Source organism: Osmerus eperlanus, chromosome 9 (assembly GCF_963692335.1).
Source record: "Osmerus eperlanus chromosome 9, fOsmEpe2.1, whole genome shotgun sequence".
Taxonomy (NCBI): domain Eukaryota; kingdom Metazoa; phylum Chordata; class Actinopteri; order Osmeriformes; family Osmeridae; genus Osmerus; species Osmerus eperlanus.
This window is the reverse complement of record NC_085026.1, coordinates 18,450,889-18,475,138: the sequence shown is the minus strand read 5'-3', so window position 1 is coordinate 18,475,138 and position 24,250 is coordinate 18,450,889. Positions and strand designations below refer to the sequence as shown.

General features: G+C 52.7%; 1 protein-coding gene across 1 annotated transcript in view; it reads left to right on the top strand.

Moving 5' to 3' along the window:
* The first annotated feature begins 10,223 nt into the window (after nucleotides 1-10,223).
* Nucleotides 10,224-24,250, top strand: part of LOC134026888 (formin-like) — a 38,597-nt gene continuing 24,570 nt past the window's right edge. The window contains 6 exon segments of the mRNA XM_062469908.1: nucleotides 10,224-12,788; nucleotides 13,155-13,275; nucleotides 15,578-15,639; nucleotides 17,710-18,080; nucleotides 18,082-18,384; nucleotides 21,783-21,924. Coding sequence (XP_062325892.1) covers nucleotides 10,860-12,788; nucleotides 13,155-13,275; nucleotides 15,578-15,639; nucleotides 17,710-18,080; nucleotides 18,082-18,384; nucleotides 21,783-21,924 — 2,928 coding nt within the window. The 5' untranslated portion in view covers nucleotides 10,224-10,859.

The window sequence follows — 24,250 nt, the reverse complement described above, 5'->3', positions numbered from 1 at the left end:
CAGCCGCCGAGGCCCGGCCCGGCCTGGGGGCTGATTAGCGAGCTGTGGTGACCAGCATAGCTCCCATCATGGAGGGCTCCCACACAGTCCTTCATCTCTACCAGCCCATCCAGGAGCGCAGCCACACCAGCCTGTACGTTCCCAAGAGGCGGGCCCCCGGGTTCACATACGGGAGCCACGCCCCAGGCTGGGCCGGGCCCAGTAATGACCAGGCTGAGCACCATCCCCCTGCAGACAAACAAAGAGGCCAGTCTTCCATCCCTGCAGGCGAACTTCTCAACTCCAGCCAGGCAACAAAGGAGGCCGTTTCTGAGCTCTTCTGTCTGGCTGCCGAGCACCGCCGGCTGCTGACCCAGCTCCTGTCTCTGTGCGGGGACTGCGCCAACAAAGTCAGGATGGGAAACCAGGAAGGGAAGCTCCAGGGTCACGGGGCGTCGGAGGGTCGCGAGGGCTTCCCTGGTCAGGCTGCCAGAATCAGCAGCCCCCAGCACACCCTCCCCACGTCCCCGGAGCAGAAGAAGGCTTCATCTCGTGGTCGGAAGCTCAAGAGGCTGGGAGGGAAGAAGCTGAATCCAGCGGAGGAGCTCCCCCACAGCAAGGGGAAGAAGAAATGTGGCGGCGAGTCGTGTTCTGTCCAGGCTCTGGAGTCGTGTTCTGTCCAGGCTCTGGAGTCGTGTTCTGTCCAGGCTCTGGAGTCGTGTTCTGTCCAGGCTCTGGAGTCGTGTTCTGTCCAGGCTCTGGTCCAGACCTCAGCTTCCATCCCTGCAGCGTCCGTGGTGGCGGAGCGGAGAGTTCCAGGAACACCAGCGTCCGTCCGCGCGCCTGACACTCCAGCGTCTGGCTCCTATGTCAGCGTGGCCAGCAACCTGCCCCTGGAGGCCAGCAACCCCATCCTGCCCCTGGAGGAACACTTCCACATCGCCCGCGACGCATGGTCCTTCATGGAAGACTCTGGAGACCTGGACTTCTGTAACGACCTCTCTGAGTATGACAGTGAGCTCTTCCTGGGCTACGAGGCATCCTCCTGCAGCCTGATGGACAGCCTGCATGATTTGACCCAACAGGAGCCCGCACTGAGCGGGAACCTACGACCCCTCAAGAGGCTCACATCCCCAGACCATGTGTTTCCTGCCATGGTGTCTGAGGACAAGACGGCCCTCCAGCTGTATGAGGAGATCCACAGGAGGGAGTCCGGGGTCAGGGTGGTCGCAAAGGTGCAGGAAACGGAGGGGAGGGTGCAGCGTGTTAGCCACATGAGCCCAGACAAGTCAGACCTCCATCCAGGGTCAGGGAGCTCCATGCCTCAGCCAGGGACAAGTGGCCTTCAGCAGGGGTGTGGAGAGTGGAGGGGGCCTTGCAGAAGCTCCACGCTGGAAGAAAGGAGGGAAAACACAGGGAGCAAACTCCCCGAGGGGCTGTGGCTGCCCCTCTCCAAACCTGCTGAGACCTTCCATAGCAAGAGCCCCTCGTCGCCCTCTCTCTCGGGGGTGTTCAACACCTCCTACCCGCCCAACAACACCCTGCAGAGCATGTCTCCAGTCCTGTCTCCCTTGTCCCCCAGGCTCCACAGCCCCCAGTTCAACCACCGCATTCTGCTCCTGGCAGACGAGGATGTTACCCCGGGCGGGGAGGCTGAGGGGGGCGGGGACCAGGAACTCAGGGTCACCACGGAGGTGGTCGACAGGAACGGCAACAAACGGACCATCACACGTTTGGACCTCAATCTCAGCCGACAACCAGGGAGCTCCAAGTGGAATTCCTGCAGCCTCCCCTTGGAAACAGGTGAGTTAGTGTTTGTAAAGATCACACAGCCTTCCTCTTCCCTCCCTTCCCAGGGTGAAGCCCATCCAGTCTCTGGTTTAGTCATATTCTCTCCTGAGGGGTGTGATGTACTTGATCAGGAATATTTGGATACTTGAAAACAACTGTTACTATGTACTGTTTTGACATTTCATTTGACATGTGTGTTGAAGGTCAAGGTGTGTTTGTGTGTGTGTGTGTGTGTGTACGTGTGTGTGTGTACGTGTGTGCAATACACAGTATCTGAGCGCTGCAGTTTTTTACCCAGACCTATTCTCAGGGTGTTTGGGAAATGCTCTATTATTACAGCATGGTAACTGTCAAAGCAACATTTTCTACACTGCTGTGAGAGGATTTTTAACTGACTCAAGCAGTTTACATTCTCAAACACCAAGCCAAGACATAATGTGAAGACTATGCCTTTCCTAATCCATTAACTCTGCCCTGGACAATGTGTCCAAATTAAAGTGTGTTGAGATTGTCCTGTTTTTGAGTTTCAGTTCCTGAGCACTGTGCTTGTCTGGAACTTGACATGTGACTTGGCAGTGAAAGAGAGAGAGTCTGTTCTCTCTCTGCTGACGAACATCCATTTCTTAATCATTTTACTATTGGAGGGGGTGGCGAGGGGGAGAGGGATGGGGGAGGGGGGGGGGGGTTGGGGGAGGGGGTGCATGGGTGCAAGATCAAAGCTTCAGGGTTCAGCTACAGCAGTTCACCTCAGTCACGACTCTCATAAAAACAATGTGAACTGAAGCATTGCCAATTTGTCCTCTGCATGCTGTGCGCCTCTTAAAGCCACTTCTCCAGGAGTTCACCCAGGCAGGCTGACAAAGACCCACTGGCCCACAGGCCTCCAGAAGAAGGGATTAGGATTTCAGTGTGTGGAGAACTTCCGTCCTCTTCTTAATCTGGTCTAATAAATCGTATCTCATGGTTACATTGACAGCACAGATGTGATAAGGAGAGCAGAGTTCCACATACTGTCTGGATATCCATGTAGAAGCCTCTGGAACCTCCCATTGTACCCTTCATCTCATGTTGTTCCTTCAGCACAGCGTGGGTGTTGTCTTGCCTGTGCAGAGGAAGCTACGTGTCTAACTGTGCTAGTTTGGTAGCTCAAATCCTATGATCCCTAGAGGAGAGCTCGGTGGCGTGACCTGAGCTCAATGTTATTTAACCAAGTTCCCTCTGAGGATTTGGAGGTTTGATCCAGAATTTGATGGTGTCAGATGTGTGTCTGGTGGTTCCTGTTCGTCAGCTACGATACTGTTTGATCTGTGACTTCTTTACTGACCTCAGTGAAGCCATCAGTGAAGACTGCTCTCTCTCTCTCTCTCTCGCTTTCTCTCTCTCGCTCTCTCTCTCTCGCTCTCAGCAGTTTACTGGCTGTGTAATTTGTTAATTGACTGTGCAATGATTGGACAGTAAATATTTCTCTGTCAGAGAGTTCTGGTACTGTAAGCACAAGTGCTTCCAAACTAGCAGGGGCATTACTGCAAAATCAGGAAATAGTTTTGGGTTGTCTGTTTACTCTTGCATTAGTAATGTTGTCTGCAATGTTGAAGGGAGTCAGTGGTCTGTAGCAGATAGCTGGACTGGGACAGCCCTGGTGCTGGTGCTGGGGGAGGCTGGACTGGGACAGCCCTGGCCCTGGTGCTGGGGGAGTCTGGACTGGGACAGCCCTGGTGCTGGTGCTGGGGGAGTCTGGACTGGGACAGCCCTGGTGCTGGTGCTGGGGGAGTCTGGACTGGGACAGCCCTGGTGCTGGGGGAGGCTGCATGGCATCCAGAGAATGCTGCTGTGCGGAGGGAGAGAGTGTTACTCATGTGGAGATTATCTGAATTGATTCTCCTCACAGTAATGACCCACTGCCCACGCATGGACACACACAAACACTCACATTCCAGAATTCAGAATCAGTACACACACACTGATGGACAGGCACTGTACATGGCTGTGTGTGTCTTCTGCTGCAAAACCTCAATTAAAAATGCAAAAAACTTTTGCATTTGACGAAGGTCAAATCATCTGTCACCGTTTTTGGTGTATTTTGTAAGATGTGTGTGGTAAGAACTCGGGGCAGTGAAAGCACTGGTGGATGTTTGTTTTCTCATGTTGCATATGCCGCTGTGTGCTGTGTGACTTATGCCTGATCGATAAAACGTCTGTAAATAACTCCTCCACTGCTCCTCTGAGTGAACATGAGACGGTTTCATCTCCCAACACCAGATAGGAAGAGAAAACAGGACTTCTCTACCTCCCCCTGTCACACGGCTCATCTGGCTGTGGCTGCCTGTCTCTGGGCTGACTCCGTTTTAGAGTCTGTCCTTTAACTATCAATAATGAATGACACTTTGAGAGTGAACCAGGACACGCAGACAGCAGAGAGACTGGAGCCTGTCCTTCATGGGTATCCATAGTTTCCCTAATTAAGATCCAATCTGCCTGTCTGGTGTCTAATCAGCCAGGTTTAATTAGGAACATTTAGATGAACGCTGAATACAGTTAGTGAGATTTTCAAGGACATGTTCCTGTATTCTCTGTGCTAGTGTGTGTGTGTGTGTGTATGTGGGGGGGGGAGGGGTGGGATGAGAGAGAAAACATTAGTTAATTGTGTGTCCTTGCAGCTCACCAAACCAAATCTCTCTATGAAATTACTTTTAGACACACACACCAAAACCTGGATCTCTAAACTGTCCTTGCACATTCTGCTCTCTGAGAGGTAGTAAATAATACTTTAATTCCATAAACCAATCAGAGCGCGAGTCATGTGAGTCTGATGAGGACAGTCAGCTGACGTATGTCCTCCGTCCTCCGTCAACAGTAAAATATTTCGTAGTTGTAGTACTAGAGTTCTGGGCACCATGTACACATGTTTTGTGTGTGTGTATGTGTGCGAGAGTGTGTGGGGACTTATAAGCATGTGTGTGTGTCCTCCTCCTTCGATTCAACCAGGAAGTTCTATTTATGGGCCAAACCCCTCTCTCTCTCTCTCTCTCTCTCTCTCTCTCTCTCTCTCTCTCTCTCTCTCTCTCTCTCTCTCTCTCTCTCTCTCTCTCTCTCTCTCTCTCTCTCTCTCTCTCTCTCTGTCTCTCTCTGTCTCTCTCTCTCTCTCTCTCTCTCTCTCTCACAGCTGTTCAATCCACACTCTCTGATTTACACACAGTAACTCTTTGAGCACCTGCAGGTCGACAGTGTTCCCCCATGCACGCACTCACACACGAGCGTGCACACACACACACATGTACACACAGAGGAGGTGTGGGTGTGTAAACCACACCTGTGCTTCACACAAGGCTGCTTTGTTAGATGAGAGTGTGCTAGCAGAAGCAGTCCTCTCCTAGCTTCTGATCTAATCACATCACATGTCCTGTGACAGATGACAGAGGCAGGCTCATGTGGATCTGGTCCTCTTTTCCCACATTGATTCACTCTTGATTTCTGTTGGAGAGTACAAGACAACCTTAAATAGCAATAAGAGGAACCTTTCTTCCCAGTGTCAGTAAACTCACCTAGCATAGCTTTGTGTGTCTGTGTGTGTGTGTGTGTGTGTTTGTTTGTGTGTGTGGTAATGAATCAACTGCAAAGTGAAGCCAGACTAACGACAGCAGTAGAGTCATTACTTAATGCAGCAAAGCCTGATTTAAAGCCTCAAGTCATCTATGCCTCCCCCCTCTCCTTCCTCCTCCCCCCTCTTCCTCCTCCCCCCTCTCCTTCCTCCTCCCCCCTCTCCTTCCTCCTCCCCCCTCTCCTTCCTCCTCCCCCCTCTTCCTCCTCCCCCCTCTTCCTCCTCCCCCCTCTCCTTCCTCCTCCCCCCTCTTCCTCCTCCCCCCTCTTCCTCCTCCCCCCTCTTCCTCCTCCCCCCTCTCCTTCCTCCTCCCCCCTCTTCCTCCTCCCCCCTCTCCTTCCTCCTCCCCCCTCTCCTTCCTCCTCCCCCCTCTCCTTCCTCCTCCCCCCTCTTCCTCCTCCCCCCTCTTCCTCCTCCCCCCTCTCCTTCCTCCTCCCCCCTCTCCTTCCTCCTCCCCCCTCTTCCTCCTCCCCCCTCTCCTTCCTCCTCCCCCCTCTCCTTCCTCCTCCCCCCTCTTCCTCCTCCCCCCTCTCCTTCCTCCTCCCCCCTCTTCCTCTCCCCCCTCTCCTTCCTCCTCCCCCCTCTCCTTCCTCCTCCCCCCTCTTCCTCCTCCCCCCTCTCCTTCCTCCTCCCCCCTCTCCTTCCTCCTCCCCCCTCTTCCTCCTCCCCCCTCTCCTTCCTCCTCCCCCCTCTCCTTCCTCCTCCCCCCTCTTCCGCCTCCCCCCTCTCCTTCCTCCTCCCCCCTCTTCCTCCTCCCCCCTCTCCTTCCTCCTCCCCCCTCTCCTTCCTCCTCCCCCTCTTCCTCCTCCCCCCTCTCCTTCCTCCTCCCCCCTCTTCCTCCTCCCCCCTCTTCTCCTCCCCCCTCTCCTTCCTCCTCCCCCCTCTCCTTCCGCCTCCCCCCTCTCCTTCCTCCTCCCCCCTCTTCCTCCTCCCCCCTCTCCTTTTCCTCCCCCCTCTTCCTTCTCCCCCCCTCTTCCCCCTCTCTCCTTCATCCGTCTCTCCTTCCTCCCTCTCTCCTTCCTCCTCGTGGACTCTTCATTCTTCAGTCAGGGTTCTGGTCCCCTCATGTTCAGACTGTAACAGAACAGTAAACATTCACCCTCTGTCTGTCTGTGTTCCTCACAGCAGTGTCCTCTCCTGGCCAGCAGGGGGCAGCGTGGTCCTCCTCATGCATGTCTAACACCACAGGTCACATCCTGGAGGGGTTGACCCCACTGGCACACGGCACTCACACAGAACAAACTCAGATATGGGTGAAGCTCAGCAGGAGGGCATTTGACTGCAGATCAAGACGACCCAGGTTCAAATCCCCCTTGTACTTTATTTATAATATAAACGTCGACTATAAATGAATACATTTCCAGTAACCCTGTGAATGTATGGTTGTTATACAGACCTGATGAGCTGAAGTAACAGTAACAGTAGAGTTACAGCAGATTAGTTGACTCACCCTAGCTCTGATCTCCAGCCCCCAGGCATGCTGCAGGGTGAGCACTGTAGCATCTGGAGCGCTCCCTAACACTCTGTCTCTGACTGGGTTGCTGTGCTGCCTGCTGCATCACAGAACAGCCCTGCTCTCTGCCCAAGCACCAGGACTGCGGTCCTTGAAGTACTGACTACACTTTTTATAATTTATATTTTATATTTCCAAAAAAAAATTGTTCACAATTTCGACATTTTGAAAGGTTAAACAAAGTTTCTAAAGGTTGAAAAAGAAAATTGCATTTGTTTTTCTAAAGGTTGAAAGAAATATTTTTGAAAGAAAGTTATACCAAAAAAGTTTCTAAAAGGTTGAAAACATATTTTCAACCTTTAAAACTATTCTGTATTTGGTGGCATGATCAATATTTTTTCTTGTCACAGGAAGTACAGTAACCAATTTGTTGTACTTGGCTACTTCCACTCTCTGAAGATGACATAGGGACTGTGGAGGATCAGCAGAAAGTGAACAGTAAATATAAACAGAATGAAAACTCACAAGGACGTCCGATGAAATATGAACCTTCAGCTGGCCCACTTCAGGCCTGTTCTGTCAGGTTCAGTCAGGGAGGCCTGTTCTGGCAGAGAGGCCAGTTCTGGCAGGGAGGCCTGTTCTGACGGGGAGGCCTGTTCTGACGGGGAGGCCTGTTCTGACGGGGAGGCCTGTTCTGGCAGGGAGGCCTGTTCTGGCAGGGAGGCTTGTTCTGACGGGGAGGCCTGTTCTGGCAGGGAGGCCTGTTCTGGCAGGGAGGCCTGTTCAGTCAGGGAGGCCTGTTCTGGCAGGGAGGCCTGTTCTGGCAGGGAGGCCTGTTCTGGCAGGGAGGCTTGTTCTGACAGGGAGGCTTGTTCTGGCAGAGAGGCCTGTTCTGACAGGGAGGCCTGTTCTGGCAGGGAGGCCTGTTCTGGCAGGGAGGCCTGTTCTGGCAGGGAGGCTTGTTCTGACGGGGAGGCCTGTTCTGGCAGAGAGGCCTGTTTTGGCAGGGAGGCTTGTTCTGACAGGGAGGCCTGTTCTGGCAGAGAGGCCTGTTCTGACAGGGAGGCCTGTTCTGGCAGGGAGGCCTGTTCTGGCAGGGAGGCCTGTTCTGGCAGGGAGGCCTGTTCTGGCAGGGATAGGGTTGGGTATCGTTTGGATTATTACGATTCCGATGCTGAGGGTTAGGTATTTTTGTAATGGAAAATTATTTAAATTTAACAATATATTAACGTTTTAAAGTACTTAAATGTATAATAATTCAACCTAAGTCACCTAACACACAACTACAATAATTTAACAATAAGTAACACCTACACTTATAGGAGGAGGGCTGGAGGGGGCTGGGCTGGAGCAGGACTTGTGTGTGGTGTATAAATAGCCTGCTGTGTTTCGCTGCACAGAAAAGGTCTCCCTGCCACTTTGATTTGTACATGTGCTGATGCCTGTTGTCTCTGCTCTCCTTCCACTCTTCATAGGTTCTACTGGTCAGCTGCCAGAATATATTATAACCTGCTGAATTCATGTAATCACCAGCTGTTATCCCACATTCCTCTGTGTGTGTGTGTGTGTGTGTGTGTGTGTGTGTGTGTGTGTGTGTGTGTGTAGAGGATGCCCTCCTGAGGCAGGATCATGATATCTGGATGCTGGACGGCGAGGACTCCATCTCCCATGAGGCCCTGTCCCGCGCCTCCCGCCCTGACCACCTGGACTTCCTCAGGATCACGCCCCCTGAGGATGACATCATCGGAGACACGCCCTACTACCCCAAACTGGAGGGGACGGTGAGAGCAACATTATCACACCTGCACACCTGTACTCCTGCACACCTGTACTCCTGCACACCTGTACTCCTGCACACCTGTACTCCTGCACACCTATACTCCTGCACACCTGTACACTTGTACACCTGTACAGTACATCTTCCTGGTGTGTGATGGGGACAGTTTCTCACTCCTGCATGCTGGTGCTGTTAGACCAGTGTGGTGCTGTTAGACCAGTGTGGTGCTGTTAGACCAGTGTAGTTCTGTTAGACCAGTGTGGTGCTGTTAGACCAGTGTGGTTCTGTTAGACCAGTGTGGTGCTGTTAGACCAGTGTGGTTCTGTTAGACCAGTGTGGTGCTGTGGTTCTGTGGTGTTTTTCCATCACACAGAGGCTCTGTCCTCCTGGGATAGTCTCTGGAACACACTGGAATGTCATGAATGTCCCTGGGTTAGGGTTAGGGTTAGGGTTGATGTGTGTGAACTATCCCCACTCTTACATAATGACCCAGGGAACCTCATGTTTCAGGGCCAGAAACAGCATCTGAGGATTTGTTTTAATCCCTACACGACCAATAATGGAATCATGCGTACCGAACAAATAAGACAAATGATGATGTTGCATACTATTGTGATAAAGATTCTATCAGCCTATGATTGACAATGAATAATATCAGAATGAAATGAGATTACATTAGATAGAAAATGACATATTTGTGAGGACATTGAGATGTTGTGTTTTTCTGTCTCCAGCCTGCTGAATGCTCTGTGGGTTAGGAGGAATGTGGTCAGTCCGTGACATCAGGCTGCTAAGGTCACATGACCGTGACAGACCTTGAATCACTCCCACAACCTGACTGATCAACTAGTATTTGCTTCAGAAGGCAAATATGTGCTCTTTTTAAATCTTAAATTAGAACGAAGACTGAGTGATACTCTTCTGTGTGATCAGAATAGAATAGATCAACCTTCCACACTTTCAAGATGAGTTCATCAAAACTAAGTTTCTGTTTAAGTTCTGCATGTTCCAGTGGCCTGGTCTGTGTGTGTTTGAGTGAAGCTTCATTGCTGATGACACATGAAGTGGAAGCTTGTTCCTGGCTAAGGGTCAGGCTGGCTAATCACCACAGCATTAGCCTCATGGGGCTGGGGCTGAGGCTGAGGCTGGGTTAGCCTAACTGGGTCTGGGGTTGGACCTTTCTAGCATTCCACCTGACCACAGAGGGATTAGCTGTGCTTAGCTCTGCTAGCTCTTCTTAGCTCTGCTAGTTTGCGTGCGCACATGCTTGTTTTAGAGGCAGAGAGAATGAGAAAGAGAAGGGGAGAGAGAGAGAGGTAGTGTTTGTGTTACCGGGAGGCAGAGAGAGGGAGAGAGGTAGTGTTTGTGTTACCTGGAGCGACAAACTTGCGGAAGTGAGCGTTTGTAACCAGACACCTGCTCTGCCTGCGTGGTTCCTCCCCGGCAGGGCGGGACCAGACCGGCTAGACCAGTAGGCCACGCAACGTCAAGGACCTTTCCCACTCTCTCTCTCTCTCTCTCTCTCTCTCTCTCTCTCTCTCTCTCTCTCTCTCTCTCTCTCTCAAACACACACACACACACTCACACACTCACACTCACAGACATACACTCCCTGAACTCTCTGTGGGGTGGGACACACACACTCTGAGGGAGGGAGAGCAAGAGAGGGAAGAGGAGAGTTTACAGAACTGACTCAGAACTGACACAGACGTGCTGGTACAGAGAAAACTTCACATGGAACTTTCCGGCACTTTCTCAATCCATGTTTTTCATACTTGCTCGGATTCGTTTGAGAAAAGGCTCGGTATTTCTTGTCTCATTTCCCAGAAGGATTATGCCAGGACATGCCTTTAGCAGCTGAACAGATTGGCTTGTACCAGAACGTTTTTGGAATTTCTCCTTGCTCTCTGGCATAATGGCACTCTAGTAAACTGTGATATCTAGACGACTACGTCTGTGTGTTTAGAGAAAGTGTTTGTATGTGCAGCGCTGTGTGTTTATAGTCTGACAGGGTTAGAGAGCAGCAGGGGTGCTAGCTGACCTGACTGAGGGACTTGGGTATTTGCCACAACAAAGGTCTTTTGTTCCTGTAAACAGTGTAAGTGGGCCAGGACCCGCGTGGAGAGCTGGAGGTGGGGGAGATGAGCCTTTTGTGACACTCTGAATGGAAGCACTGTGCTGGACTAGTTCGCTACCTGGCTTCCTGCTTGGCTCAGAGTCAATTGGCTTTCTGCAAACGCTACCTCAGTGACTGTGTGGAAATGGACAGTGTCAGTAACGGCAGCTGTGATGGACAGGGGAAAGCCCCTCCTAGTTCCTTCCTCAACATGTTCTCCACCATCTTCACACGCGAGCGGACTGACTCAGCCAGGCAGGCTGGGGCGGAGACAGCCGTCCTGACGTCGTTCAAGATCCTGTCTGATGACGAGAGCTGTGCCAGTGAGGGTGATCAAAGTGCCCAGAATCTTATCAGTGGGGACGGGCCCCCCGCTGACGGGCCCCCCGCTGACGGGCCCCCCGCTGACGGGCCCCCCGCTGACGGGCCCCCCGCTGACGGGCCCCCCGCTGACGGGCCCCCCGCTGACGGGCTCCCCGCTGACGGGGCCCCCGCTGACGGGGCCCCCGCTGGGACAAAGGTGAGGAGCGGGCCTCCCTCCCCCGCGGCCCCTCCCCCTGACGCTGAGCAGACTGTTGAATCCTGGGAGATTGAGTCCTGTAAGGAGAATGAGGCGAACGTGGAGAGCACGGCCGATCCAGACCTGGTCCAGGTCACCATGGTCGAGACCTACAGTGATGAAGAGTCCGGAGATGATGAGGCGTTTAGCAGCCTCGGCCAATCATATGAGCTCGCCATCCCTGGGCCGCACCACCCGAGCGAGGAGGACAAGAGCGTATTGGACGACGGTAATGCGGGTCAGCTGTTGTGTCGTCCTGCAGAGAGAGATGCCACTGAGTCAGAGCAGCGCCTGGCTGCCAGGAGAGCACACAGCCTTGTGGAGAGGTCCCTCAAAGACACCTCTGTTCTCTTCACTGCCAGGTTCACACAGCTGGGTCCCTCTGAGACAGATCCTGCTCTGCTCTCCTCCGCCAGCGCGCAGACGGCTCCTGAAGAAGCCCCCGCCACTGTCCCGTCCTCTGGCCCGGCGCAGGCAGAGCCAGGGGCCATGGGCTCGGAGGGGTCCACCCCCAAGCCGGCCATCAGCCTCCCGGGTCTGGATACAGGAGCAGGCCTGGACAACTGCTCCTCTCCACCCTCGTCTCTCAAGTCTCTGAGCTCTGAAGCACTGGCCTGCCAGGCTGGAGCTGAACATCCTGCCTCTCCACCAGGGCAGGACGGGGGCCCAGGCGGAGAGCATGGGGAGAAGCCCCGGTCCTGCAAGAGGACAGAGAGGACATGCAGCCTGGACTCTCCCACCAACGGCTCCAGGCCCAGGCCAGCCTCCTCCAGCCAGCACTCCCTGACAAAAGGCCTTTCAGAGAGCATGTCGCGTGTCCCTGGTGAGTCCTCAACTGACAGCCAGCCAAGTGACGTTCCAGGTCCCACCCCTCCCAGGGACGAGGGCAGCATGTCGGCCGGCAGGAGATCAGACGCAGGGCCCTCCTGCCCCACACCCTCACCCTCCACCACCACATCTCCCTCGAGAGGATCGGCCCTGGCCCCGGCCACCACCTTCCAGCTGCCTGCTCTCTTCAGCGGGCTGCGCGTGCTGAAGAAGGGGGCGTTTGGGGAGGAGAGGGAGACGCTGGCAGAGATCCAGCCGAGGGACTGTGACCTGGCCCTGCTGAGCCTGAAGAAGACTGTCAACAAGGCCAGGATCCTCCCAGAGCAGATCAGCACCTCCCCGGCCCGGAGGCGCTCCGAGCCCAAGCCTGTGGCGAGCAAGCTGCTGAACCAGCTGCTCAGCCTGGATGAGCCCCAGCCGGAGGACAGGCAGGAGACTCCTCCACAGACACCCAGGGAAGGGGAGCTCCCACACCCTGGCACCCCTCCGGCAGGGGGCCGGACAACCTCGGAAGCTGCTCTCAACACCTTCAAGAGCCTCTTCAGCTCCAAGGCTGCCCAGAAGGAGCCTGAGGACCTGGAGACTCTGAAGAGGAAGATCAGGGCAGAGAAGGAGCTGCTGAAGTCCATCTTTGAGAGAACCTCCAGGTGTTCCGTTACCGAACCCAGAAGTCCTGGCGAGGCTCACGTATGTTCTCACAGCCGTGGCTCCCTGAAACATGTTCAACAGTAGCACCATGTTCCACCCTCCTTCTTCCTCTCTTTTGACATGTTTGTCTGCAGTGCTGGTTTACCTTAACTTCTTAATTATATTCTTCTGTCATTTTTATATACAATACAAAGTGTGTTTGGCTACGGGCTGAGTGTTGGATTTGTGAATACAAACACAGACACTGAAACATGAAGCTCTTTCCACGGTTCTATGTTCACAGCTGACTTAAGAGAACCTTCTAGTCCTCATCACGTACCAGCTTCATGTTCCATCCTGTATTGTGTCTCTCCTGCCCCCCCAGTAGAGACTGTGTTAACCTGTCTCTCTCTCCTGCCCCCTTAGTCGGAGATCACCTCCCCCACAGACAGTGAGGACCGCACCCCTGGACGCCTGCAGGCGGTGTGGCCCCCGCCCAAGCCCAAGGAGGAGGATGAGAAGGTGGGCCTCCGCTACACCGAGGCAGGTAAGGCCCTGCTAGACGCCCCGCTGCAGTCTGGTTCAGACGGACGCCACAGGACTAACTAGAGGAGGTGACGGTGCATTTTGGCTCATACGGGAGCCGTGTTTCTGTTCCATCTGAAATTTCTTGGTGCAGTAGCTGCCTCATTTGAGTGATTTAAGACCCAAATGCCTCACCAGAAATAACCTCAATGCCTCCACACTCACTTATCCAGATGTTCTCCTCCCAAAACACGCAAATCTACCCTCCTGATGTAATAGAGGTGACACAGAGTCTGTGTCTGACAGCAAGTGTTGCATCAGCCCGTGGTTGGCCGAGGCCAGCACCAGGGTGACAGATCCCTTAAATCCAGTTCAAGCAGGAACATGGTGCAACACAGTCACGGTTTGGGTTTGTTTGTTTTGTGGCATCTCAGAATAGTGGGCAGCTTAGGAAGGTAAAGGCACCCGTGACTCTGAGGGATAGATTTTGTTGTTGTCATGTTCTACACTGACTTCAGTCTCTGTATGTCTCTCCTGCCCTCTCTCTCTCCCTCTCCCTCTCCCTCTCTCTCTCTCTCTCTCTCTCTCTCTCTCTCTCTCTCTCTCTCTCTCTCTCTCTCTCTCTCTCTCTCTCTCTGTCTCTCATTCTCTCTCTCTCTCTCTCTCTCTCTCTCTCTCTCTCTCTCTCTCTCTCTCTCTCTCTCTCTCTCTCTCTCTCTCTCTCTCTCTCTCTCTCTCTCTCTCTCTCTCTCTCTCTCTCTCTCCTTCAAGATTTACACAAACAGGCCACAAGCACACACACCTCTAAATGATCTTGATCCAATTACATGGAAAAAGTTCATTCCTTTTAAAGTGTTGGTGCTGGCTGTTCTGCAGTGCTAGACAGAGTGCTGTGTGGGGCTGGGGTAACCACCTCTTGGTTAATCTCTCCTGGCATTTAGAAACCAGTGCAAAGGTTTCATCAGATAGATAAACCGTCAAGCCTTGACGCAATAGAACTGTTGTATAGTCTTGGAGAGAAGAACTCATCTGTCATAGTAAACCACCAAACAATCATTATAACCCACAAGCTACATGTTTAATCCCAACGTTGCCTTATAGAATTCGATAGAACTATTAGATGATGAATAGAGCCGGAGCACTCCTGCCCGTCTCAGAATCACCACGGTAACAGCATTTACAACCGGTCTGTGCAGTCGCAAATGACTTGTTAAACGTTTAGAAACTGATCCACCCTCAGGAGCTTTTATCTCCTGTCCTTCATTGTTAAAGCGAGACATGAAAACAAAAGCGAGTCTCTTTGGTCTGTTGTGAGGGATGCAGAGAGAGAGACGCTGTAAGACTTCCCTGCCTCCACACTTCCCTGCCTCCACACTTCCCTGCCTCCACACTTCAACTCTGTGGTTGTCACATCTATCATCTAATGTCACATTTAGAAGAATCCTTTATTCATCTCTCACACAATGTGAACACACACACACATGCAGGGAGTAGAGCAACACACACACACACATGCAGGGAGTAGAGCAACACACACACACACATGCAGGGAGTAGAGCAACACACACACACACACATGCAGGGAGTAGAGCAACACACACACACATGCAGGGAGTAGAGCAACACACACACACACATGCAGGGAGTAGAGCAACACACACACACATGCAGGGAGTAGAGCAACACACACACACATGCAGGGAGTAGAGCAACACACACACACACATGCAGGGAGTAGAGCAACACACACACACATGCAGGGAGTAGAGCAACACACACACATGCAGGGAGTAGAGCAACACACACACACACATGCAGGGAGTAGAGCAACACACACACACACATGCAGAGAGTAGAGCAACACACACACACACACATGCAGGGAGTAGAGCAACACACACACACACATGCAGGGAGTAGAGCAACACACACACACACATGCAGGGAGTAGAGCAACACACACACACACATGCCATGGCATCAGTCTGTGCCTCAGCCCCATCCTGCTGTCTTCCTCTCAAGAGCAGTGGGCCAGCGCCCAGGGGCCAAGTCCACGTGCTCAACCCAGGATAGATAGCTGTGATAGTGCTGTGTGTGATAGGGCTGGGTGTGTGTGTGTGTGTGATATGGCTGTGTGTGTGTGTGATAGGGCTGTGTGTGTGTGTGATAGGGCTGTGTGTGTGATAGGGCTGTGTGTGTGTGATAGGGCTGTGTGTGTGATAGGGCTGTGTGTGTGTGATAGGGCTGTGTGTGTGATAGGGCTGTGTGTGTGTGATAGGGCTGTGTGTGTGTTATTCAGTGTGGTGTCCTCTGTGTTTCCCCAGAGCACCAGGCTGCCCTCCTACAGCTGAAGAGAGAATGCAAGGAAGAGGTGGAGACACTACATGTAAGTAAACTACCCTCAGTCTGGCCCTCAGTAAGGCCCTCAGTCCGGCCCTCAGTCCGGCCCTCAGTCCGGCCCTCAGCAAGGCCCTCAGTCTGGCCCTGAGTAAGGCCCTCATTCTGGCCCTCATTCTGGCCCTCATTCTGGCCCTCATTCTGGCCCTCATTCTGGCCCTCAGTCTGGCCCTCAGTCTGGCCCTCAGTCTGGACCTCAGTAAGGCCCTCAGTAAGGCCCTCAGTAAGGCCCTCAGTAAGGCCCTCAGTAAGGCCTGTACTGATGTTTTCCTTATAAGATAAGATATACCTTTATTCGTCCCACAATGGGGAAATTCGTGCATTACAGCAGCAAAGTGGACAGAAGAGTATATATAGAAATGTATAAAGTTAGTACAAGATATAATACAAATATAACACTAGTTGCATATGGAGACTAAATATAAATAAATAAATAATATTGCACAGTAAGTTATTGCACTTTAAGTGTGTCCATGAATTATTTAGAGTGGTTGAGTCCTGTGTGTGTTTGTGTGTGTTCTATTTAGAGCAGTACTGGGTGTATAGTCTCACAGCAGCAGGAAGGTAGAGCAGTACTGGGTGTATAGTCTCATAGCAGCAGGAAGGTAGAGCAGTGCTGGGTGTATAGTCTCACAGCAGCAGGAAGGTAGAGCAGTACTGGGTGTATAGTCTCATAGCAGCAGGAAGGTAGAGCAGTGCTGGGTGTATAGTCTCACAGCAGCAGGAAGGTAGAGCAGTACTGGGTGTATAGTCTCATAGCAGCAGGAAGGTAGAGCAGTGCTGGGTGTATAGTCTCACAGCTGCAGGAAGGTAGAGCAGTACTGGGTGTATAGTCTCACAGCAGCAGGAAGTTAGAGCAGTACTGGGTGTATAGTCTCACAGCAGCAGGAAGGACTGCGGTACTGCTCCTTCTGCTGTGTTATTAATGGAACAACTGCAATTCTTCTCCTGAAACACTAGATGGCACCAATCAAACACAGATGTGTTCTGCCGTAGTGGTCTGGCCAGATGGATGACCATGTCCAGGAGTTGAGGTACCCTGGACAGTCACACCATGAGAACATTATCACAGTCTACTGCACCATGTCAGAACCAATGTCAGATGAGAGGAATGAGAAAGGTTTGAAGAACAGCCGGTTTATCTCCTCAGGATGGTTGAGGGGACAGGGACTCAGCATGTGTGTTGCTGAAGGGGGGAGGAGGGAGGCAGGAAGCACGAGCAGGTCTGGATGCTCTGATCAGACTCACCTCCTTACAGGCAGGATGAAAAAGAAAACCTCCTTTCCAGAGATGTGAAAAACTCGTTTTTAAACAACGTTTGAAAGATGAGTTTGATGTGTTTCTCTGATGCAATGTTTGTCCAGCTGTCCCCTCACTGCCAAGGAGCTGCAATTCAACACTGAATTTTAAATAGTTTTTCACAGATCACCATGAAATAATCCTATTATGTTTATGTGTTCTCTCTGTTTCCGAGAAAAGCCGGAACATAAGAGTGAGTAAGCTAAACACCGTGCCAGGGCGATAGAACAGCCTTCTGGAAGAGTAATTGCTTTCTGATTTGAGCAATTGTCTTTGGGAAACGGTTGTAGTAAGTGGCCATTTAAGATCTGATGAGTCAGCAGTCTGTTATTTAACAGTCTTTTATTTGTCGCTGGTCCTGATCTTGGGGCTTGTTTTCAACACCCAGAAACATGCTGTGGAAGGGCATGTTTCACCCTCCAGAAGGGAGAACGTGCCTAGTCCTGCTTCCTAGCTGACCACACTGTAACACATAACATGTGTTTGATGAATTGCAAAACAGTTTCACTTTCCTTTTTCTTTTTTTTTTTGGCTTCATATCCACTGTGTTTGACCCTGATCCTCCATGTTATTCTGGTTTAAATCTGCCGTCCACGCTTTGTCTGTGAAAGGCTTGTGAGGAAACCACCTGGTGTATTGAAAGAGCCCTTTTGACAGAAATCAATGTGTATTCAGTTCACAAGACCCATGTGTGCATGTCTCTTGTCATCATCCTGATCATCACCCTATCATCCTCCACGTCCCTCCGTGTCCCCTGCAGGCGGAGTTTGGGCTGAAGATCTTCGAGGTGCGCGGGGAGCATGCTGTGGCGGTGACACGGCTGGAGGGCGTGGTGGCCCAGCTGCGGAGAGACCAGGCGTGCGGAGGGCAGGAGCGCGGTGAGCCCTGCGAGGCCAGCGTCTCCACAGAAGAAGACCTCCCGCCCAGAACCTTCCGGAACGTGTGCGTCCAGACAGACAGACAGAGCTTCCTCAGGTCCCCTGAGGGAGAGGCAGCTGGCCGGAGCCCAGGGCAGAACAGCCTGCCCAACAAACTCAACCTGGACTCCATCAGCCACAGTCTCGGGGGCAAGGTGGAGCAGTCCTCGGGTCCCTCTATACCACCCCCCCCACCCCCACCCCCACCCCCACCCCCCCCCTCCCATCCCCGGCCAGTCCGGTGCCCCGCCCCCCCCACCTCCTCCATGTCCTGGCAACATGGCACCCCCTCCCCCGCCCCCTCCTCCTGGGTGTGGCCCCCCGCCCCCTCCTCCCCCCCCCGGGTGTGGCCCTTCTCCACCCCCGCCCCCCCCAGGCTGTGGCCCCCCACCCCCGCCCCCTCCGGCAGGGTTTGGGTTTGGCTCGCAGGTGGAGAAGGCACCGCGGAAACCGACCAAGGAGCCGGCGTTGCCCATGAAGCCTCTTTACTGGACCAGGATCCAAATCCAGGACAGCAAGTAGGTTCCTTCACTGATATCTACCTCACTATCATATCTACCTCACTGTGATACCTACCTCACTATCATATCTACCTCACTGTGATACCTACCTCACTATCATATCTACCTCACTGTGATACCTACCTCACTATCATATCTACCTCACTGTGATACCTACCTCACTATCATATCTACCTCACTGTGATACCTACCTCACTGTCATATTTACCTCACTGTCATATCTACCTCACTGTCATATTTACCTCACTGTGATATCTACCTCACTGTGATACCTACCTCACTATCATATCTACCTCACTGTGATACATACCTCACTATCATATCTACCTCACTGTGATACATACCTCACTGTGATACCTACCTCACTGTCATATTTACCTCACTATCATATCTACCTCACTGTGATACCTACCTCACTGTCATATTTACCTCACTGTGATATCTACCTCACTGTGATATCTACCTCACTATCATATCTACCTCACTGTGATACCTACCTCACTGTCATATTTACCTCACTGTGATATCTACCTCACTGTGATATCTACCTCACTATCATATCTACCTCACTGTGATATCTACCTCACTGTGATATCTACCTCACTATCATATCTACCTCACTGTGATACCTACCTCACTGTCATATTTACCTCACTGTCATATCTACCTCACTGTGATACATACCTCACTATCATATCTACCTCACTGTGATATCTACCTCACTGTGATATCTACCTCACTATCATATCTACCTCACTGTGATACCTACCTCACTGTCATATTTACCTCACTGTCATATCTACCTCACTGTGATATCTACCTCACTGTGATATCTACCTCACTGTGATATCTACCTCACTGTGATATCTACCTCACTGCCATATCTACCTCACTGTCATATCTACCTCACTGTCATATCTACCTCACTGTCATATCTACCTCACTGTCATACCTACCTCACTGTGATACCTACCTCACTGTGATACCTACCTCACTGTCATATCTACCTCACTGTCATATCTACCTCACTGTCATACCTACCTCACTGTGATACCTACCTCACTGTGATACCTACCTCACTGTGATACCTACCTCACTGTCATATCTACCTCACTGTCATATCTACCTCACTGTCATACCTACCTCACTGTGATACCTACCTCACTGTCATACCTACCTCACTGTGATACCTACCTCACTGTGATACCTACCTCACTGTGATATCTACCTCACTCATGTTCCCTCTCACACATGTTGGTTTTGCCATGATTATGGCCTAACTCTTGCCATGGCTGATGTTCTTATTAGCTGTCTTCATTAGGAGCCGTGTGTTAACTGTACTCGTTGGGTTAACTGTACTCGCTGGGTTAACTGCACTCGCTGGGTTAACTGCACTCGCTGGGTTAACTGTACTTGCTGGGTTAGATGTACTCGCTGGGTGCCTGTCCCCCAGACATGGCTTCTGCTGCTGCTCTGTGGACTCCTCCTCCAGCCTGGGCCGGCTCCTGGGCTGGCTCCTCCTCCAGCCTGGGCCGGCTCCTCCAGCCTGGGCCGGCTCCTCCTCCAGCCTGGGCCGGCTCCTCCTCCAGCCTGGGCCGGCTCCTGGGCCGGCTGGGCTTGTACACACGCTGATGGAGCGGGTTACTCAGCTCATTTGAAGTGGCTGTGGTCTTTGCCGTGTTCCAGTCCCCTGACTTTATGGCCTTGTATTTCTACGGTTGGATGCACGGGAAAGTCAGGCTGCAGTTCACACTCACTCACACACACTCTCTCTCAGAAATGGACGCAGGCATGCACACACACACTTCAAGCCAACTGTGAAGGGCTGACTGGGCCACAGTGATTTTGTGTGTAAAATTCAGTCCAGACAGGCAAGTCAACGAGCGATAAATAGTTTGGAGTTTTAACTGTGATGTGTGTCAACGCAGAGAGCGTCCTGGCTTCCAGTTCTGTGAGGAAACACTGTGGGCTTTGAAACGAAGCCAGGAGTGCAATTACACGTCAAAACAATTGATGGTGTGTATAGATGCTGTTTTTGTTAAAGCTATGACAGGTAGTAAACAGTATAATAAACATTAATCATTATTGCAGCACAGTCAGGGAAATTTGAAACACTGTTTCAAATTTGAGGTGAGGAGAGGAACACAGCAGGCTCACCCTGTCAGAGCTGAGGAGAGGAACACAGCAGGCTCACCCTGTCAAAGCTGAGGAGAGGAGCACAGCCCCTGTGGGAGCTGGCCCTGTGGCACAGACATACTAACAGTCAGAAACAACTGGGCTCACTTGACCCTAATGGAGTTACTGGCAGCAGCAGGCTGTCTGTGGCTGGTTACCAGCCTCGCAGCAGCAGGCTGTCTGTCTGCAGGGAACCTTAATAAGTCTAACCTAGTGACTTCAGACATACTAATGTGACAGAAATGTGTGGAAGGAATATATTTGTTTATAAGGGAGTCACATTGTGCCAACATGTCTGTGTCTGTAGTTCAGAGTGGATCCACATGTCTCTAATGTGTCCTGTGGGGTTGCCACGGTGCCGTCCAGCTCTGGGCCCTGCCTCCTCCAGGCTCTGCTGGGGTCAGGCTCCACGTCTGTCTGGCCAGGCGGGTGTTTCTCCCGGAGGAAGCGAGAGGGTGGGCTGGACTCTGTTCCTCCTGTCTGGAGACGTACTGTCCTGTTCCTCACCTACCTGCCCTTCTCTCCATCCTCCTCCCCCTCCTACACCTCCTCCTCCTTCCCTCCCCTCCTCCCCCTCCTACACCTCCTCCTCCCTTCTCCTCCTCCCTTCTCCTCCTCCCTTTGCTCCCCATCACTCTCTGTTTGTTGGTTCATGTAACTCAGCAACTATAAAAACAATATTCCTGGTGTCTCTTCACCTTGTTGGGTAAAATGCTCCTCTAGCACAGACATGGACCCCACCCTCATAGTGTGGGTTAGTGGTATTTCCAGGATTTATTTCAGTCATAGCTTACAGACACATTCTTTGCTCTTTCACACTGAAGCCATGATGATGAGACTAAATATAACAGTTCAAAATAAACATTAAATAAACCACGACACAAACCATGATGTTTATCTGTTGGCAGGGGAGAATCTTTCCACCAAAGCACACCGGCTTCCTTCATTTCCAAGAAGTCATCTCTCAATTCATCTCTGACTCAGTTTTATGACCATTGTTACTGGGGTATATTTCCTTCTAGCTCCCTCCAAGAGTAAAGCTGCTGTTCTGTCCTTGTCCTAACCCTCAGAGTAAAGCTGCTGTTCTGTCCTTGTCCTAACCCTCAGAGTAAAGCTGCTGTTCTGTCCTTGTCCTAACCCTAACCCTCAGAGTAAAGCTGCTGTTCTGTCCTTGTCCTAACCCTAACCCTCAGAGTAAAGCTGCTGTTCTGTCTTTGCAGTAACAACACGCTGTGGGGTTCTCTGAAGGAGCCAGACATTGTGAACACGGAGCAGTTTGAGGAGCTGTTCTCCAAAGCCACGCAGCAACCAAAGAAGAAGCCTCTCTCCGACACCTTCCAGAAGAAGACCAAAGCTAAGAAGGTGGTGTAACATCCCCCCCACACACACCCCCCCACACCCACCCCCCCCCCACACACACACCCCCCCACACACACACACCCACACACACACACCCCCCCACACACACCCCCCCACACACACCCCCCCACACACACACCCCCACACCCACCCCCCCACACACACACACCCACACACACCCCCCCACACCCACCCACCCCCCCACACACACCCACCCACACACACCCACCCACACACACCCCCCCACACACACACCCCCACACACACCCCCCCACACACACCCCCCCACACACACCCCCCACACTCACCCCCCCACACACACACCCCCACACACACACCCCCACACTCACCCCCCCACACACACACCCCCACACACACACCCCCACACACACCCCCCACACACACACCCCCACACACACCCCCCCACACACACACCCCCACACACACCCCCCCACACACACACCCCCACACACACACATCCACACACACACCCACACACACACACCCACCCCCCCACACACACACACCCACACACACCCACACCATGTCCTGAACCCTACTCAGTGAAAGAGGCTCTCTCTTGTCAAAGTCTCTCTAAATAATGTCCCGCTGTCTTCCCAGTCCAGTCCAGTGCTGCAGGGTTTATAGCTGAGTGCTTCCCAGTCCAGTCCAGTGCTGCAGGGTTGATAGCTGAGTGCTTCCCAGTCCAGTCCAGTGCTGCAGGGTTGATAGCTGAGTGCTTCCCAGTCCAGTCCAGTGCTGCAGGGTTGATAGCTGAGTGCTTCCCAGTCCAGTCCAGTGCTGCAGGGTTGATAGCTGAGTGCTTCCATGTTTCCAGCTGGGATCTGCCGTCCTGTCAGACTGGCTCCGGACGCTCATGCAGTCACAAGCTCAGAACAGCAACTCAGCCCTTCTGGAGCTTCAGCCTCTGCAGTATCAGCAACAACCCCCCAAACCCCCCGCCCGCCTCACCCCCAAACCACCACCCCCCAGCCGCCTACCAGCCCACACACCCCCACGGTCCTGAGATTGGCGTCCAAGCAGCAAAAAATCGGCCACAAGCCCAGACTGTCCCTCTCTCAATCCATATACCCTGATCAATCAGTTAGGGCTCCAGTCCACTTCTGTGTGTGTGTGTGTGTGTGTATGTATGTGTCTGTCTGTCTGTGTGTGTCTGTGTGTGTGTATGTGTGCTTCACTGTGTCTCTCCATCCAGTTGGGCTCAAACTGGCCCAACATTTGATCCAGGTCAGATAGCCACAGATCCAGGTCAGATAGCCACAGACCTCAGAGCTGCCGTCTGGCTCCGGCATGGCTAGTCTCTGTGTCCCCAGCAGCCAACACAGAAACCCAGCACACCATCCCCAAACACTGAACTAACCTCCTCCCTTCTCTCCATCAGTATCCTGCTCTTCTCCAGTACCTTGTCTCTTTCACCACGAGGAGCAGCCAGGCTATCTGCAAACAGCTTTCTTCTGAAACATACTGCCTGCAGGCCTCATGTCAGTGACTGTCTGAACTGTGTGTGATGACAGGACAGTTCTGATGCACCCTGTATAAAGTGTTGCCAGACCAAATCCACCCTCATAGCTACAGGCTGCTGTAACGATGGTAGGCAGCTGTAGAGCAGGGAAGGTCTGTGTGTGTGATGGATGCGAGGCCTCAACACAGCTCTACAGCCAGGTCCCTAACCCTGGGTGACAGGCTGGTGGGGTGGGGAGGGATGGGGTGGGGGGAGGGTGTGTTGGTGTGATGGAGGGTGGTGAGGAAAGCGAGGGACTGGAGGGAGGGAGGGTGGGGTCGGGGGGGGGGGGGTCCGGGTGTGGGCGTCTGATGGAGGGTGGCGAGGAGAGGGGGGGGTCTGGAGGGAGGGCACCTACATGGAGGCCTAATGTGTATCAGGTGTCTGGTCTGTGATATGAAGCCCCCATGTTAACTCCTCAGGCCTCCTCTCATCAGCATATGAAAGCGGAGGGCTGAGGGGGCGCTGGCCTCTCGGTGTGATTGCAGGCATGTGTCTCCTGGCAGGCTCTGCAGGGAGGGACCCTCCACACACACACACACACACACCCTTACCCTCCACACACACACACACACACACACACACACCCTTACCCTCCACACACACACACACACACACCCTTACCCTCCACACACACACACACACACCCTTACCCTCCACACACACACACACACCCTTACCCTCCACACACACACACACACACACACACACACACACACACCCTTACCCTCCACACACACCCTTACATTCCACACACACACCCTTACCCTCCACACACACACACACACACACACACCCTTACCCTCC